The following is a 16,784-nucleotide window of genomic DNA, read 5'->3' as shown; positions in this document are numbered from 1 at the left end:
AATTATGTCTGATTTGAAATGAGGCAAGAACTGTTTTGTGAACTTTTGCTTTGTGAAGCGCAAGAAATTCTTACCGATTAGTTCATGACAACATGTTAGCAAAATATTTCACTTAAACAATTTCTGTAAATTCCAGCTTAATTTAAATAAAAATACTGAATCATAAATTCAATGTTTAAAACATTAAATACACAGTATGCAAGTTTCACCACTAGACATAGACGCGATAGTTTCAGCAAAGGATAAAATGCATTTGCAGCACTGCAAATTGCTTGCAGAAGCTCTGCTACAAAACTTATTTAAAAATATCCCTATGATCAGTTGTTCCTTCCTCTTGGCTGCTTTTGTTACAGGAAAGGATGAAGCTGATTGGTTGGTTCTTGTCACATGAACCACGGTGGACTTGCAGCATTCTGAAAAGTTAAAACGTTTTTATCTCGATGTGGTGCAGATGCACCTGGAACAAATATGTGCGTTGCACCGCATGCGCGTCTCGACTGCATCGCTTCCATTATGAGCGTGCCTTCCGCGCCTCTATATTTGAAATAACTAACGTGAGCACACAAAAGATGCAAACAGCCCCTAAAAAGTGTTAATTTTGCAACAATAGCTGTTCTATCCAGATCATGGCTGTTTCACTGGGGCCCAAAAAAAACACCATTTTGAATGTTTTGGTGAACAAATGGAAAAATATCAATATTTATTGATTATCATCAAAATTAGAAAAATATTGAGATGTAAATTTTTAGCTCTATCACCCAGCCCTACTATACAACATAAGAGTGTTCCTATGTCTTAGTGGTAGAGCATTATATTAGCAGCGCAAAAGGTTGTGGGTTCCATTCCCAGGAAACACACGTTAGGTAAAATAAAAAAATTTGTATTCATTTTTTTTAAAGCTGATGAATGGACTCACCGATCTGACCACTTCACTGAGGAGCACAACAGGAGTCTTTCTACTACTGGGGCTGCCAGGGAGGATCCACTGACTGTAGAGCTCCAGAAGGAACTGAGAGCAGGAATGGATGTCAACCCCAGCACGGTGCTTTCTGAACAGGATTACAAGAAAGACAATGAGGGTGTGAACTCTGGAGGATGCTGTTCTGCTAGTACCTTTGCAAGTCTGACCTGGAGTTGATAGGCGATACTGGTGGTGAAGCAGGCACTGGAGCATCTGCTTCATCTTCCTCATCCTCACCCCATTCTTCCTCCCTCAGAGGGGTGATGTTATTTCCCAACCAAACTGAGTGAATTGACACCTACAAATTGTACAGTATTGATACTGTAACTAAAGATGTGCCTGAAGCCGAATACCATATTCGGAAATGCAAAGACTATGGCTTTAAAATGAAAACAAAATCTACTAAATAACCGAAAAAAATATTTGGTATACACTCCTTATGTTTGTTGGATAACAGGTAAGCTTAAAAAAATAACGCAATATTATACATCAACCTCTAAAACGACTATGCAACAGCGAGTGTGTGAAGTGAATGAGTGTAAACTCTAAATACAAAGCATGAATCAAGTATGTTAAGAAAATCAAGGTTTGTAGAGTAGTCAGTTTACTAACTTGACCCAGTTTGTAGTCCATGTTGCCAATCTCCCTCTCCGTGTTAATCTGCAACAGAAGTTTCTCATGGCTGATGAGGGTGCCTGAATATTGCAGATAAACACACTCAAAGGTCACGGATATGACAAGAGACTGTGCACACATAAAGCAAGAGGATCTTTTGGTTGACCACTGACCTGCCGTTGAGGATGATAAGGATGGCACGGGGTCCCAGGCCTGATAGGGGAAGTGTGTGGCGATGTTGTCTCTCTTTGACACCATGGCTTGAATCTCACGCTCAACCATACCTCTAACGACACTCAGCTTACGACCAAACCTACAAAACACATGTAAAATGTATGATCCACATCTACACCTAGAGGCCCAACACATTAATGAAATAAATGCATACAAACCTGGTGTCCAGAGCTTTAAGGATTTTGTTCCGGGGTTGCTGTTCAGGGCAGCTGACGGCTGGATTTCCTGCTGTCGGCAGAGTCATGGCACTCAACACCAGAGAGGTGATGGCCTGAACCGCCAGTACATTGATCTGAGTCCTCTCCATATCCTCCTGTGACATGAACAGACATGTCTTATCTATCACTCACAGTATCTAAAACAAGTGTTTTGGCCGAAGTCGGATGATTTACCTCTTGCTGGGTTTCTTCTTCTTGGTCCATCGTGATTGGCTGAGTGACCAGCACTCCCAACAGAGTGGCCCATGTCTCCTCAAACTGTGTCCGACTGCTCCAACCTGCAAGACCACATTAATGAACCAAACTGCTTAAATAATTTATTCTAAAAATGACTACACGAGTTTTGCCTGATGTCAACAGAGTGACAGATTGTATGAAGCACATCTGTTAAAACAGAAGAGACTAAATTCATTGTCTACTAATTAATTTAAACATTTCACAATCCAAATAGTGCTAAAAATATGTTTCTCACTTGTGAATGAATGCATGTGTAAAACAAAATACGCAAAAATACACTAAATAGGCATTTTATATAGGACAGATGAGTTTCTTGTACAATGTGTTTATGTATTTTTTAATCTTTGAAAGAGTGATGTTCACCAAGACTACATTTTGATTGAAAAAAAAAAAATCCAGGTACAGTATATTGTGAAATTTATTAAAATTATATATATATATATATATATATATATTTTATACGTTGCGTTTTCAGTGAATTATTCCATTGTGTTTCGCTTTAAAACACAAGCTCAGTGATTGTTTCTGAAGAGCGAGAAAGCTCACTCACGCATTGCGCAGTGTGAAATACAGACTGAAAGCAACGTCAAAACATCCCACCACTCTATGATACGCAAACTACGTTTTCCCAGCTGGATAAAACAAACCAGCTTTTGATAGTTAAGGATTGCAATCAAGGTAAAGATGACTGCGGTGACATACAAGAGTTGTAAGCTCTGTGTCTGATACACCGTGAGTGAGAGCTCTTGACGCACAGATCATATTTTGTATTCATGCACAGACACATTTCAGTAGTTTCCACACACATTCAGTATAATGTTTAGATTTTTCTTGTGTATTTTGCTGTGTTTAGTCAGTGTGCACAAATGTGTCAATTATACAAACTTCTTAATTGATTTGGTTCTTTGGTGTCCTTTTGGAGTCTCCCAAATGTCCTTTTTGGTTAAAAGATATCTAAATTTACCTTGAAATAAGCTTGCAGAAAATACAGTTTTGTGATAATCACCCTTCAATCCTACAGTTTACTTTGCTTGATATAGTAAATAATGACAAAGTTAACGTATTAAGCAAGATAAATGGTATTTGCTTAATTTCATGATAAGTGTGCAATCGCAATTAATCACACAAAAAGGGTGCGATTAATCACAGTTAAAACATTTTTATCTATTGACAGCCCGAATGTGCATATATATGTAACTCAAAATTGCATTTCAGAACCACTTTTAAAGAGACAGAGGACTCTGAAACTAGTCTCACATACCCAGAGTATTAATGCGGTAGAGGAACTCTCTGAAGACATCTTTCTCCTGCAGGAACTCTACAGGGATCTCAGGCAATGCTGTGCCAAATTCTCCACTCGGCCTGGGGGACCAGCCCAGCTTCCAGACCTGTTAAATCAAACACATCAATACTTTCATACACTTCGAAAAGCACATAAACACAATGAATGCATAAGCACTCGAACACACTCTCTCACCAGAGGTGGGATTCGGGTGTAGCTGTTCACAATGGGCAGCCTGGCCAGGCTGATGATGACATTCCGTAGAGTAGGTGTAAGGAATGCTGGGATGTTCTTGTTTCTGTGGTGACCCAAAGCCAGCACACTCTGCAGACCCTCAACCAGCTCGGCCATGATCTCACAACACCGCCATTCGAGTTGTTCTAAAACAATAAAAAAAAAGCAAACAATGAAATAAACACTTCATCATGGATCAGTGTGTAACGTGTGTGTCAGCTTACTATCTGCAGAGTCCAACTCATCTTCTGACTGCTCTGTTTTCCGCTCCGGCCTAAGAAGCTGGTCACCAGGACCAACCGCAACTACATAACACATCATAATCACAAAATGAATATACATTTTCAATACAATAGCACTTATTAGGATTCAGTAGGCTGTATTTTCTAACACATACCTGCGTGGATGAGGAGCTGTATACAGTGGATGATGGAGCAGGTGTGTGTAAGGTAGGTGTGGGAGGCAAAGTGTGTCCACACCGCCGGCTGCTGGAGAGCCAGACTCAAACACGACAGACTCATCTGAATGTCCACACTCAGAGGCAGCTGATCCTGCAGCAAACGCCAAACTACCACCTACAGAGATTGAAAGAAATATGAGCTTAGTGCCTTTTATTTATATAGCTCCATGATTTCTGCAATGCGGAAAACAGAATCAAAGAATCTAATTACAGAAATTAAATGTACTATATCACATCATGTAATTTGGGTACCCTGCACCCTTAAAGCTGCAGTAGGTAACTTTTGTAAATATATATTTTTTACATATTTGTTAAACCTGTCATTATGTCCTGACAGTAGAATATGAGACAGATAATCTGTGAAAAAAAATCAAGCTCCTCTGGCTCCTCCCAGTGGTCCTATTGCCATTTGCAGAAAGTCATCTGCTCCTGGTAAAAAACAACCAATCAGATCTGCGGTCCGTAACTTTGTTTGTGTTCAAAATGTAGAAAAATGTATATAATAAGCGAGTACACCATGAATCCATTTTCCAAATCGTGTTTTTAGCTTGTCCTGAATCACTAGGGTGCACCTATAATAAGTGTTTATATTCGGACTATTTTAGATTGCTTCGGGGGCACCGTGGCGGAGTAACCCAGTACCTTTGTGATTCTTCATGGACATAAAAAGAGAGAAGTAGTTCCGGCAATGATGTTCTTCCGCAAGACGCAAGCAGTTCTGTTTATTAACAGCTAGAGCGTCAAAAGTTCTCTACCGCAGCTTTAAAGTGATAGTTCAAACTCAAACTAGCCAATCAATACTGACCCTCAATCCATCCTAGGTGTATATTAATTTCTTCTTTCAGAGCAATGCAATCAGGGTTCTATTAAAAAATGTCCTGGTCCTTCCAAGCAATGACAGTGAATGGGGTTGAGATTTTGAAGGCCAAACAAGTGACCATTCATCATAAAAAGTACTCCACATGGCTCTGGGTGGTTAATAAAGGCCTTCTAATTTTATACTATGCCTAAACTAATTCACTCTCTGGTGAACGCATGTACAACAGTTAGAGGAAGCTAGAGATAAAGTTTATAAAGTAAATAAGGATATTTTTCTTACAAACCCATTGCTTCACTTCAGGAGGCCTTTATTAATCCCCTGGAGCCGTGTGGACTTTATGATGAATGGATGCACTTTTTTGGGCTTAAAAATACACTGCCATTATAAAGTTTGGAAGAGCCAAGATATTTTTTTTATATATAGCAACCGGAGCTTCTAACAGCAGCTGCAGTAATGTGGTGACTTGACTAATTAACCCTTTTCTGAAAAGGCAGGCACTTTCTCCCATTCATAAATAACAGGAATGCACTGTCTTTGTATATCGATGATACTTTCAATAGCCACGTTTCCACTGTCGGGCCAAAAATGATCGTGCTAGTGCATGCCAGGGCCAGTCGCCTTTCCACTGTCACTTGATCGTGCCTCTTCTGTGCTTCCTCCGGGGCTAATGGCCCAAATTTTTTGGCCCAATGAAAACATTGGGTCAAAACGGGCCAGCTGGGGCTAGAGGTTTGGTTCTGAACAAAGGCGGAGTTTCTCAGCATCTGGAGAGAACAGCACCGCGGATCATAAGTAGGCTATGTTCATAACACTTTATTTCTGTGTGAATAATTTTCAAAGCTGATAAATGAATTATGACCAATGTATCACTTATAAAAACATTGATGCTTTTGGATTTAAATATTTAACAAAGCATGCAAACAAACGTACGCTTTTATCATGTTCGTTTTGTGATCACGCTAGTTCCAGTGACTTATTTCTTAGTCGTTTTCTCTTTGTAGGTGAAATTATGGGGTTGTGTGACGTTGTTCTAGAGGGGCGTGTAAAGGTGGGGTTTAAGATACGATTTTGCGTAGCTTTGTCAGTGAACTTTGGCTCGGTGTATTAAATGCCGCTCCATTTGAAAACAGGTGATGGACATTTGCTAATAATCACAAAACCAGCTTTACTGATGAGACATGCATGACAATCACAAGTATTGAGACATCATGTACGACCATTCTGCCTTCTAAGATGTCGACATTAGCCATTAAACAATCCATATTAGCCAATCACTAGAATATTCTATATAAAATCATCCTATTTGGAAAGGATGCATCAGTCTTACCTCTATGACGAGGGTGCTGAAGGTGGTAATGAGCGTCTCTCTGTCTTTGGGAATGTGCAGTAAGGACGGTAGTTTGGACAGAGACAGCAGGTACTGACTCAACACACCACACAGACTCAACACTGTCTGATAAAACCCAGGCTCACCTGCAATCACACACATAAACACATGCAATGAGAGAGGGTGTTCATTACCACTTTATTATCATTTGCAGAATTTGCCACAAAGGATAATGCCCATGTACTTACACCTACCAAAGTTTAGACTCACATACTCATTTTTTTATTATTACAATTTTCACCATGTTGGAATAATAATAATAAAGTAAAGGATGGGGATTTTGCAATGACCACAGCAATGTTAAACAAAATTAGCCTTTGCCTTGATTACAGTTTTGTACACATTTGTATGTTGATCCGCGCCACCTAATGTAGAGAAGCTGATTTGGTTGCCATTTAACTAAGCTAATAATAAATCAAAGTGAATGTAAAATTATTATATTTTAATCAATTCATATTACTATATTCAATTTGATTAGGTTCCTAAAACATTAGTGAAAGCTTTAAAAAGACAATTCACCCCAAAATGAAAATTGTCATTACTAAATTCTGACTGCGACTCACTGTAGACTTGATTAAGCTGCTGCCAATAGTCCGCACACGTTTTGGAGGAGAGTAGGAGGGGCTGATGAGGGGAGGGGAGGAGCTCTATGACACCAGCCAATCGCTCGAAGGCCACCTGTTGAGCTGTGTCAAATAAAACCGTCCCATGACCCTTACACACCCTCTGTACCCCAACACTCAGACATGATGCCAGCAGACACAAATTAAAGTCCTGCAAATACAATAGCACAACTTCAGTGGCTGTTTGTGTTATAAATTGAGATTTACATGTATTTGTTCTTTACCTTGCAGGTCATGATCGTGTTAAGGTCAGACTGAGGAAGTTTTGTCAGCAGCTCTGTAGTTTCATACAGAGCTCCTTCACCTCTCAAACAACACTGAAATTTCACCAGCTCGACATACCACTCCTGTAATACACACACAATAGCAATAATGTTATGCTTTTGCAAATAAGTTTACAGCTATTTTCACATAGAAATCACATTGTAAGTTATACCTTATTGGGTTCCACATTTTCAGGGGGAGGGGGTGGGTCCCCGTCCAGTGGGTGTGAGGTAATGGGGGCATCAGGGCTCGTGCTGTCTTCAGCAATAGTGGCTCTGAACCTGTCCAGCAGGGAGAAGAACCGCTGATGCCTGACATAAGGAAAAAAACGATATTTTAAAAATCAGGGTTGGGAGATCTTCTTATCACAGCAACAAACAAGTAGACTCATGATGTGCCTTACCTTTGGGCAAGTCCACTGGTCTGCAGGTACTGCTGAATCCTGTCCAGCTCCTCCAGTGGCAGCTGAGCAATACTATTCTACAGGAGGAGGAGAAAACATGACCCTCGATTCTCATTTAGTGCAGTTGATCTCAACCAGCACACTTTCAAAGGGGCTTAAAATGATATAAAATAAGCTAAAACATGTTAGACAAAGCTGTCATTTTATTTCTTATTTTAATTTGTTTTTCCTCAACAACATTTATTTATATTTAAGAACCATGATTCTCAGGGCCTTGGAAATCCTGGATATATAAGGGAGGTTTAAAAGAGAGATTTCTACAAAGCATTTTAAGAAGTCAAACTTCAGAAATTTCCCCACCAGCCTTTTTGTCTGATTTGGACTAAATTCCATGGACCCCAGAATATTTTGTCAGATTATTTGAACATGCAATGCATCAAAATAAAGATCAGACCCTCTACTTTCAAAAAATATATCATTAATAGATATTAATAGGTTTCATAAAAAAAAGAAACATTTTGAGCAAAAAGCTGAGAGCTAAGCTAATTTTAAATCAAATAAATAAATCCAAAGCGACTTACAGTGCATGTAGGCTAACATTTTTTACCTAACATGTGCTCCCTGGGAATTGAACCCACAACCTTGCGCTGCTAATGCAATGCTCTACCACTTGAGCCACAGGATGTAATAAAGAGATACAAACGAAGTGAGACATAAGAATTAATCTCTTTAATGTTAACTATATTTGAATGGTTACAAACGAAGTGAGACATAAGAATTAATCTATTTAATTTTAACTATATTTGAATGGTTTGTAGTGGTAGCATTTTAATAGTTTTTTTATTTGCAATCATTTTAATTTTATTTAAGTATACTCTATTACATCAAAATGGGCCACACAGTGAAATTAGGCTATGTTCACACTGCAGGGCTTAATGCTCAATTCCGATTTTTTTTAAAAATTAGATTTTTTTGCAAGGCCGTTCACATTTCCAATTAATTGCGACCTTTTGTGATCTCCTGTGTGAACGTGAAATGACCCAGAAGTGACCGGCATGTGCAGAACAGTACTCAACGGTAAACAACGTCACTCATTGTTTGCGGAAGTAGCTAACGTTAAACATGGGTGTTTGTATTTGGCTCTGAGGCTTTTTATTTTTCGCTGGCATTGGAGCCAGGATCGCCTGTAACCACGCTCGGCCATTTTGCTGGAAATGTTTTCGTAAACCGCCCGGTTCCGTTAAGAGCTCTCGAGTTTGGCCTGAATAGAGCTGTCTCCCCAAATATTAATTAAATCTGTGACCTTGCTTCCCTTCCATTGACTGGTCTCAGCAGCATCGTCCGCCATGGTTGTTGTTTATCTTCTCGTTCCCGCCTACTTCAACGCAGAATTATGACGTTTGTAGCGTATCAATGACATACAGGTCGGATACATGTGGCCTGGCCGTTCAGACGGAGGTCGCATTTCAAAAGATCGGATACGTATCGGATTCAGGACCACATACCCAAGTGGCCTGGGTCACATTTGAAAAGATCGGATCTGTGTTGTTCAGACTGTCATGAAAAGATCAGATACAGGTCGCATAGGGGCAAAAAAATCGGAATTGGTTTCGTTTCAGCCTGCAGTGTGAGCATAGCCTTAGCTGGTTGTGAGTGTGTGTGTGTGTTTGAGTTTTACCTGCAGGGTCTCAGCAAGCAGCATCTCCACACGTCTGCAGGCGAGTGTGTCCACCATGCGAGCCAGCACACGGAACGGCGTGTTGAGAAGCTTGTCCACATAAAGCATGAGCAGAGCCCCAGACTGACTTAGATGAATGCCTTCTAAACACTGCAGGGTCTTCTTCAGCATTACCGGCTGGAGATTTACACATTTAATACATAAGTAACAGAAACGATCATCACAGCATGAACTCAAAGAAGATGCAGTGTATATGTATAAGCATACGGTGGAAAGGTTGTCACAGCGTGACTGAATAGCCTGTATGAAGAGTCCGCTGGCTGCAGAATTTCGGTGCACAGCACTGATGAGATCCTGCACTGGAGGCTCATGGGAAAGACTGATCAGATCGCTCACATGATTCACTGTCAGCCACGTCAGATGCTCAGAGTCGTGCAAGTTTTGACACTGAGACAGGAAGAGAAAAAAACCGAGGATTTTTTTTTTTGTTGTGAAGTTCAAAAAAAAAAACACAGATTTGGAACAATTTGAGGGTAACTTTTTTTTATTTTTGGGTGAACTAAGTAAAATGATTAATTTCTTAAAAAAGAAAATCTTAAGTGATATGGAAGTTAGGGTAGATAAAATAAAACTCAGGCTCATTAAAGTGCTTTAAAAAGCGCACACATTGCTTAAGAAGTCTTACCACGTAGTCACAGAAGAGAATAAGTGCTCCTCGTCGGACGATCTCTCTGTTACACATAGCCAGCTTCCCTTCAGGCCTCTCTTCCTCTCCAGATGAGTGCGGGCTCAGCAGCTTAGTGCTGGACAGACTGTGCCTCCTGATGGAATGATAAAGAAAAATAAAGTTGCTTAAAGTAACATATTTCAAAAAGCAACAACAGATGTACCAAAGGCTCTTACCTCTTACAAAGAGCAATTTCAAGCCTCACTTAACCAACATATAACTGTAATAACTCAAAACCCGTGGGAGGCCATTTAGTTTTTGCCCTTACAAACAGCTATTTATTCTAAAAATTACCAAAAATTTAGCATTGCCTGGTTTGAGCAGTTGGACGAGGCTTAATTTTAAACAGCCTTTCTAATTAGGCTGCTAGCACGTAAACTGACCTGGGGGTCTGATGCACCTCGGACCACCAGGTGTAGTTGGTGTAGTTGATGATGAGCAGGACCTGACACCAGAGCAGGACCAGAGACGGGTGTGTAGTGATGAGCTGGAGCACCAGGCTGTTCAAACCCTCCAAGGTATAAAAACTACCCCCTTCACCTCCCTCGGCCTTCAGCAGCCTGCTGCCCGCTGCCGTGATCCGCCGGAACATTCCTGGAAAGTTAAAGGGAAATGGGAATTTACTGAGTCTGCCAGTGTTTGGTTCTTATGCCCTGACATGTGACTGTATACGAGTTGAGACGTGAGATGTGGGCTCTGCCTGCCTGATTTGAAGATGTGGATCAAACACATGAGCAGTGTGCCCAGCTGCTGACAGTAGAACGTGTGCTGTTGTTCACTCATCTCAACTTTCACTTGCTTGGTGGCGACATCATCCAGCAACACCCCCACTAACTGCAATAAGAACCTGACAAACAAAAAGAGATTAATAATTGTATTTATTAAGAACTGTGGCAACGTCTCCAAGAGACCTACCTGCAAAGCTATGTGAAAAACTATGCGCAAGTACAAAAAAAAGTTGCTTTAAACGGGAAAGGATGGTCACACCAAATCTTGATTTGATTTAACTGATAAAGAAGATCTATTTCTGAGAGATTTTGGACAGCATCATCCATTTACAACATTTTTACACAAGTGCCTAAAACCTTTAACAGTACTGTAGCTTTGCAGGTAGGTTTCTTGAAGCATCTTTGAGACGTTGCCACAGTTCTTCTGGATTGAGTCTGTCTCAGTTTGGAAAGTAAACTGATATTTCCTACTGACACACTACAGCAAAAGATAGAAATGACTGACTTAGCTGGTGAAAATACTAGTTTTCTAATCACTTTGGCCACAACTGTCATTTATTTTATTACTTGAGAATTCAGCATTCTGACTTTATTTCCAATGAGCAGCAGTTACCTAGCAAAAGTTTCCTCAGGAAGGACACGTTGCGGCTCCCCATTGGCGTCTTCCATGGCGGGGGGCAGAGCTTCAGGAGGGGACGGGTCATCGTCCCGCAGTCGACGGATGGTGGGACAGCAGAGGAGGTACGGTGACAGAGAAAGCTCCTGAATACGAGACAGAATGATGTCCTCTGTGGATTGTGAGATGAGCACACGCAGAATGGCAAGAATCCCAGAAACCCACAACTGCACCGTACCCACTGATGCCTACAGAAGAAAACAGGAAAACAATGAGCCAACTAATAGGTTTAAGGTGATCTTGCATTCAGTTAGACCCATTGCCACAGGAGTAAAATCAAGCACCTAGCCTTGCAATCTGCACATATAAACATGGATTGTTCCGAAGAGCTCTGTGAACTCAAGCGTAGTAATGTGAAGATTCTTAGCATTAAGTTAGATTTCTAGACTCTGCTACATACTCCACATCAACTGTAAGTGGTATTATTGAAAAATGGAACGGCATTTTAGGAATAGCAGCAACTGTTAGATAACCACGTAAAGTCACAGAGCATGCTACAGACACCGCATTAAAGTTGCCAAAGCTCTGCTGATTTAATAGCTAAAGAGATCCAAACTGGCATTAATATAAGCACAAAAATGTGTGGTGGGATCTTCATGGAGCAGTGGAAACCTGTTCAATAGAGTGACAAATCACACTTCTCTATTTGGCAACCGTTATAAGCGAAATTTCACAACTTCACTTGATTTCTGACAGCCTCTCTTCATCCTATTCACCTTATAATAATATCTACTGCATGTGGAAAGCAATCTATGCAATGTGTGACTGAAGGTTCTCACTAGTGTAGAAGGTGTGATGAACATGCTCTTCAGTAGCATGTCCACAGGCCGCAGAGAGGAGGGAGCCACGGTCTCAAACAGTGTGTTTAACACGCCCAATGCCTCATGGGAGTCCAGGTGCATCTGTCAAGCACACAGACACAAATCTGTAAAGCACACTTATTTAAAAACACGTTTATTCGTTTTTATTCTGAATTTGAGATGAAACTCTGAAAAGAGGAGTCAGGAAGTCGATCAGATTAGACAGAGCCGCACTTGCTGTTTGCCGATCATTGGCAGTATGATGTCAGCAATCTGCCGTGAAAGCCTCTTCCATTTATCTTCATTCTCTTTATGGCACTGCTGTAGGACTAGAATAAACATCTCCAGCACCTACATACACACAGACATCCATTATTTTACAAGTAAATCCACAAATGCAATAAAAGTACAACGTTTTTCCAAACGAACACAGACACCAGCACTAAGTGTTACCTGATGGTGTTGTATGAGGCGCAGCAGCATGGACACCACCACTTCCTTCTGTGTCTCCAGCTCCTTCCCTGCATCTGCTTTATTGGAGCCACGCAGCACAAAGAGGTCATGTACTATCGGCTGCAGAGCAGGGATTGCTGGGAAATAAACAGAAGCATAAGAATGAACAATTAATTTTTATTTTTAATTATTAGATTAATTATGAATCTATATGTAATATTATGTGTTTTAAAGCAAATACCAAAAAAAAAAATTTGTTTAATTTAAAATTTGTTTATTTAGTTTAAGTAAATGAGAAAATTTGGTATGGTGTTTTTTTTTTTTTTTTTTTTTTTTTTAGTTTCACAGCCATTGGACGTGAATATGTATTCGTGTTGTGATTCTACACACCGTGTGTTACTGCCTTCCTGTCGCTGGCCATGATGCCATCACACAGCTGAATGATCTTTGGGATGCTGATGATCTGTTTGGAGTGGTAGCGCTCATAGGACAGCAGAACCAGGAAAAAGAAAATACTGGGCACGATCTCTTCAGAGTCCCTACACAGAAAAATAAAATCAATCAGTTTAGTGCAAACTAGTAAGATTATCATTATACATATATGTTTTTTATAAATTACTTAAGAACCAAAACAGCATATTAGCTTGATTTCTGTAGGATCAAATATAAAAAAAAAAAATACAAAAACATTCTCCCACAAAATGACTTTTTAATGGTAGTGTATGTTGTTGTGACTATCAAATTGTCTTACCTGAACTGCCCCACTTCAATAAACTCAAACTGCTTCAGCACGAAACCGATGAATACCTGAAACAAGCACAGGGTAGTAAAATACTACAGCAGTGAATGTCTAATGTAGAAATAAAATAATAGCAAGATTTGTCTTTAATTTAGTTTCATAGTTAAATAGTATGTTGACTCAGTCGGAGGTTGATCCTCAGCTCTAAAAGACTCACCTGGTCTGAATCAAGCAAACAGTAGTTGACCCGGAGCTGCACAAGTTGGGCGAGAAGGTCCAGCACTTGTCTTTGTAGGGCCACTGAGGTGCTGGTGGTGTACTGCTTCAGAGCCTTTATCACCAGCGGCTCAAACAAACGGATGTGATTATGAATGGCATTCTGCAACACACACAAGTAGTCTACTATTAGACACTTTAACTGTAGTAAGTTGTCAAGCTGTCATTGTTATGTTTTATTAATCATAGGCATGAATTATGTAGCAGTCTACCTTGTCTCCTCGGTGGCGAGTGACATTGGTGATACTTGACCTCAACTGGTTTGAGACTTTTTGCATGACATCAAACCACCTACAGCATCACAGAGATAACGTTTAGTCAGAATTGTCCTCTTAATTTTGATTGGTATATTTAAAGGTACATCTATATTATACACAATTCTTGTCTGACTCACCCAGATGCGTCCTGTTCTTGTTCAGCTTGCACCATGTTTCTGAGGCTGGCATCTGCGAGGGCCTGGGTGAAGTGAGTGTATGGGGCCATGAAGCAGTAATGGTAGAGGCCAGGTCTGACACTGGTCGAGCCGAGCCGGAGGGCCTTGGCCTGGGTCCGACACGGGTGAGAAGAAGCCCCCTCATACTGAGATGCAAGATTGGTGCCAAACAACGCCTTCAACAGCTGTAAGCACAGAGCACATGACAAAGCCAAGGACTTTGTAATGTCATGGTAGACACTTTTATCCAAAAAGACCAACAGAAGAGTTTAGTGTGTCTAACCTGCTGAACACACACAGTGGCCATAGTGGGTTCCCGAGAGAAACACGACTTGAGGTAGCCCAGGATCTCTTCAACACACTACGTGGATAAAAACACGGTTAAGGTTTGTTACTCATTTCATTTTTCTTCACTCACTAACAGGATAAAATTAGGCTTTGACATCATACTTTGCCAATATCATGCAGGGTAGCCATCTCAAGCAGCTGTGAAAGGACATCAAGCGTCGACCTCAGGAAACTCCCAAACTTCTCATTGGTGTTGTGAAGGTCTAACGTGACCTTGGAAAAGAAAATATAAATTATTAGCAAGATGAATCCAGTAAGAATGGGCATTTTGTTCACCTTGTTCACCTAAATTGAGTAAAAATAAAACATTTGTTGGGATATCTGTTTTGTTTCCCTTAACTAGTTAGCACTAATAAAAAATACACCCTAAAAAAGTTACAAAAATTAGGGCCGGGTATAAATCTTTAATGTTTTTGAAGGTCTCTTGTGTTTACCAAGGCTGCATTTATTCAATTAAAATAAACCCAGTAATAACAGTAACATTGTGAAATATTTTTAAAGTTTAAATTAAAATGACTGTGACTGCAAAGCGGATTTTTTTCAGCATCATTACTCCAGTCTTCAGTGTCACATGATCCTTCAAAATAATTCTAATATGCAGATTTGCTGCTCAAGAAACATTTCTGACATCCAATTTTGACAAAGGCTGTGATGCTTAATACGCGATGCATTTTTTTCAAGATTCATTTATTTGAAATAGATTTTCTATAAGATTACGAATGTCTTTATGGTCACTTTTGATCAATTTAATGCATCTTCGCTGAATAAGAGTTTTCATTTCTTTCAAAAAGGAAAAACAGATTATGCTGACCCCAAACTTTTGAACAATAGTTGCTATATACCAACACAGAAACCAAAACGCTTGACTGCAAACTGACTTTGTAGTTAGCATGTGTAGCTCTCAGTGCATCATAAAGCTTCAGATAAGAAGGGAGGTGATAAAAGCTGCCCAGAGTGGTGGATTTGTTGACCGCTGGTGTCGCAGTGCTGTCCGCTGCTCTGCCTGTATGAAAAACAGTACAAGATACCTGTAAATATTAAATTCATAAATGATACAAGACACAATGAAACTTATTTTCCTTGGTTACTAACAGTGGAATTATTCATATGTTTGGTCAACAGGGGGCACTGCACGTGTGACTGTACCTGTGTTGGCTTCTCCTCCTTTCTTTGGGCTCATGGGGGTGGTGCTCGGCTCCATCATCTCCTTCTCTTTACCCTTCCGTCTGATTGGACTGAGAGAAGGAGTGTTGCCCAGTGAGGGTAAAGTAGCCTGGAAGGAAAGATTAACAGAAATAGCAAAACTTTTAATACCGTTGTAATGAATATTACTGATGTGGATCTTTTGAATCCTTTCTTTACCTTGACTGCAGGGCCTGGGGGAGTATCATCCAGCACATGGGCGCAGATGTTGAGGATCTTCAGAAGGTGTGAGAACAGCTGCTCCACCATAACAACCAGAGAGCGGTCGTTAAGAGCAGGCCACGCCTCCTCCACCTTCGGGGGGGCGGGGTTAGACTCCTCCTCTCCTGCCCATGGACTCTTCATGCACTTCGGTGCAGTGGCTACAAAAACAGGGAGAAAACATTATTTTAAATACAAATGGGCATAAAACTAAGTAAAAAAATTACAAATAAATAAAATGGCTCTACTGATAAGACTTTCATTATCCTTGGATGTACAGAATAAAATCACACATGCTTTTTATTTTATAAAAATTAGGCTTCCTTAATCTGTGTGGTTACTTTTTTTTTTTTACTTTTTTTTTTTTTTTGATATGCAACCTGAACTAACAAACCAAATAACTTCATTCAATAAGTGGACCTTAAGGGCACTTTGGCGGTCAAAACTGACTTGCCACAGTAAATGAAAAGAACAGATCATAATAAAGAACCCTTATGTAGTAAATAAAACCTACATATCTACCAATAATAAAATCTACATATAAATATATCTGCAAATAAATCTCTTTTTGAAGTGTAGATTTTTACTGTAATAAAGTTCCAAATGTTTGCTTATTTGCTTTTACAAGTGATGGTGCAATTGAGATTTACATCAATATATGCAATTATATGCATACTTATATTTTTACTACTTTAAACACAAGTTAACAAAAGAGGGGTAAATAAGATCTAAATAACCTATCCTCCCTCAATAACATTGTATATAAACAATATTATTGTTACTT

The 16,784-nt window shown here is 39.9% G+C and overlaps 1 protein-coding gene across 7 annotated transcripts in view; it reads right to left on the bottom strand.

Moving 5' to 3' along the window:
* The window catches only part of LOC113097521 (huntingtin-like), a 39,729-nt gene that overhangs the window by 7,750 nt on the left and 15,195 nt on the right, over positions 1 to 16,784 (bottom strand). For all 7 annotated transcript variants that reach the window (XM_026262749.1, XM_026262751.1, XM_026262750.1 and 4 more), the window contains 34 exons: positions 15,959 to 16,161; positions 15,743 to 15,869; positions 15,475 to 15,599; positions 14,699 to 14,809; positions 14,532 to 14,609; positions 14,210 to 14,433; positions 14,028 to 14,106; positions 13,757 to 13,918; positions 13,552 to 13,607; positions 13,191 to 13,339; positions 12,801 to 12,937; positions 12,582 to 12,698; positions 12,327 to 12,449; positions 11,485 to 11,735; positions 10,848 to 10,990; positions 10,527 to 10,737; positions 10,102 to 10,237; positions 9,684 to 9,863; positions 9,417 to 9,593; positions 7,739 to 7,815; positions 7,508 to 7,646; positions 7,296 to 7,418; positions 7,012 to 7,222; positions 6,389 to 6,534; positions 4,179 to 4,356; positions 4,006 to 4,086; positions 3,743 to 3,927; positions 3,527 to 3,653; positions 2,203 to 2,306; positions 1,969 to 2,123; positions 1,750 to 1,889; positions 1,574 to 1,656; positions 1,129 to 1,259; positions 917 to 1,049 (listed from right to left, as the gene is read on the bottom strand). In XM_026262749.1, coding sequence (XP_026118534.1) covers positions 917 to 1,049; positions 1,129 to 1,259; positions 1,574 to 1,656; positions 1,750 to 1,889; positions 1,969 to 2,123; positions 2,203 to 2,306; positions 3,527 to 3,653; positions 3,743 to 3,927; positions 4,006 to 4,086; positions 4,179 to 4,356; positions 6,389 to 6,534; positions 7,012 to 7,222; positions 7,296 to 7,418; positions 7,508 to 7,646; positions 7,739 to 7,815; positions 9,417 to 9,593; positions 9,684 to 9,863; positions 10,102 to 10,237; positions 10,527 to 10,737; positions 10,848 to 10,990; positions 11,485 to 11,735; positions 12,327 to 12,449; positions 12,582 to 12,698; positions 12,801 to 12,937; positions 13,191 to 13,339; positions 13,552 to 13,607; positions 13,757 to 13,918; positions 14,028 to 14,106; positions 14,210 to 14,433; positions 14,532 to 14,609; positions 14,699 to 14,809; positions 15,475 to 15,599; positions 15,743 to 15,869; positions 15,959 to 16,161 — 4,802 coding nt within the window. The remainder of the gene's footprint in view (positions 1 to 916; positions 1,050 to 1,128; positions 1,260 to 1,573; positions 1,657 to 1,749; positions 1,890 to 1,968; positions 2,124 to 2,202; positions 2,307 to 3,526; positions 3,654 to 3,742; positions 3,928 to 4,005; positions 4,087 to 4,178; positions 4,357 to 6,388; positions 6,535 to 7,011; positions 7,223 to 7,295; positions 7,419 to 7,507; positions 7,647 to 7,738; positions 7,816 to 9,416; positions 9,594 to 9,683; positions 9,864 to 10,101; positions 10,238 to 10,526; positions 10,738 to 10,847; positions 10,991 to 11,484; positions 11,736 to 12,326; positions 12,450 to 12,581; positions 12,699 to 12,800; positions 12,938 to 13,190; positions 13,340 to 13,551; positions 13,608 to 13,756; positions 13,919 to 14,027; positions 14,107 to 14,209; positions 14,434 to 14,531; positions 14,610 to 14,698; positions 14,810 to 15,474; positions 15,600 to 15,742; positions 15,870 to 15,958; positions 16,162 to 16,784) is intronic.

The sequence above is a fragment of the Carassius auratus genome, unplaced genomic scaffold, assembly GCF_003368295.1.
Source record: "Carassius auratus strain Wakin unplaced genomic scaffold, ASM336829v1 scaf_tig00216324, whole genome shotgun sequence".
NCBI lineage: Eukaryota > Metazoa > Chordata > Actinopteri > Cypriniformes > Cyprinidae > Carassius > Carassius auratus.
Note: the sequence above shows the minus strand (reverse complement) of the source record. Positions and strands in the feature narration are given on the sequence as shown.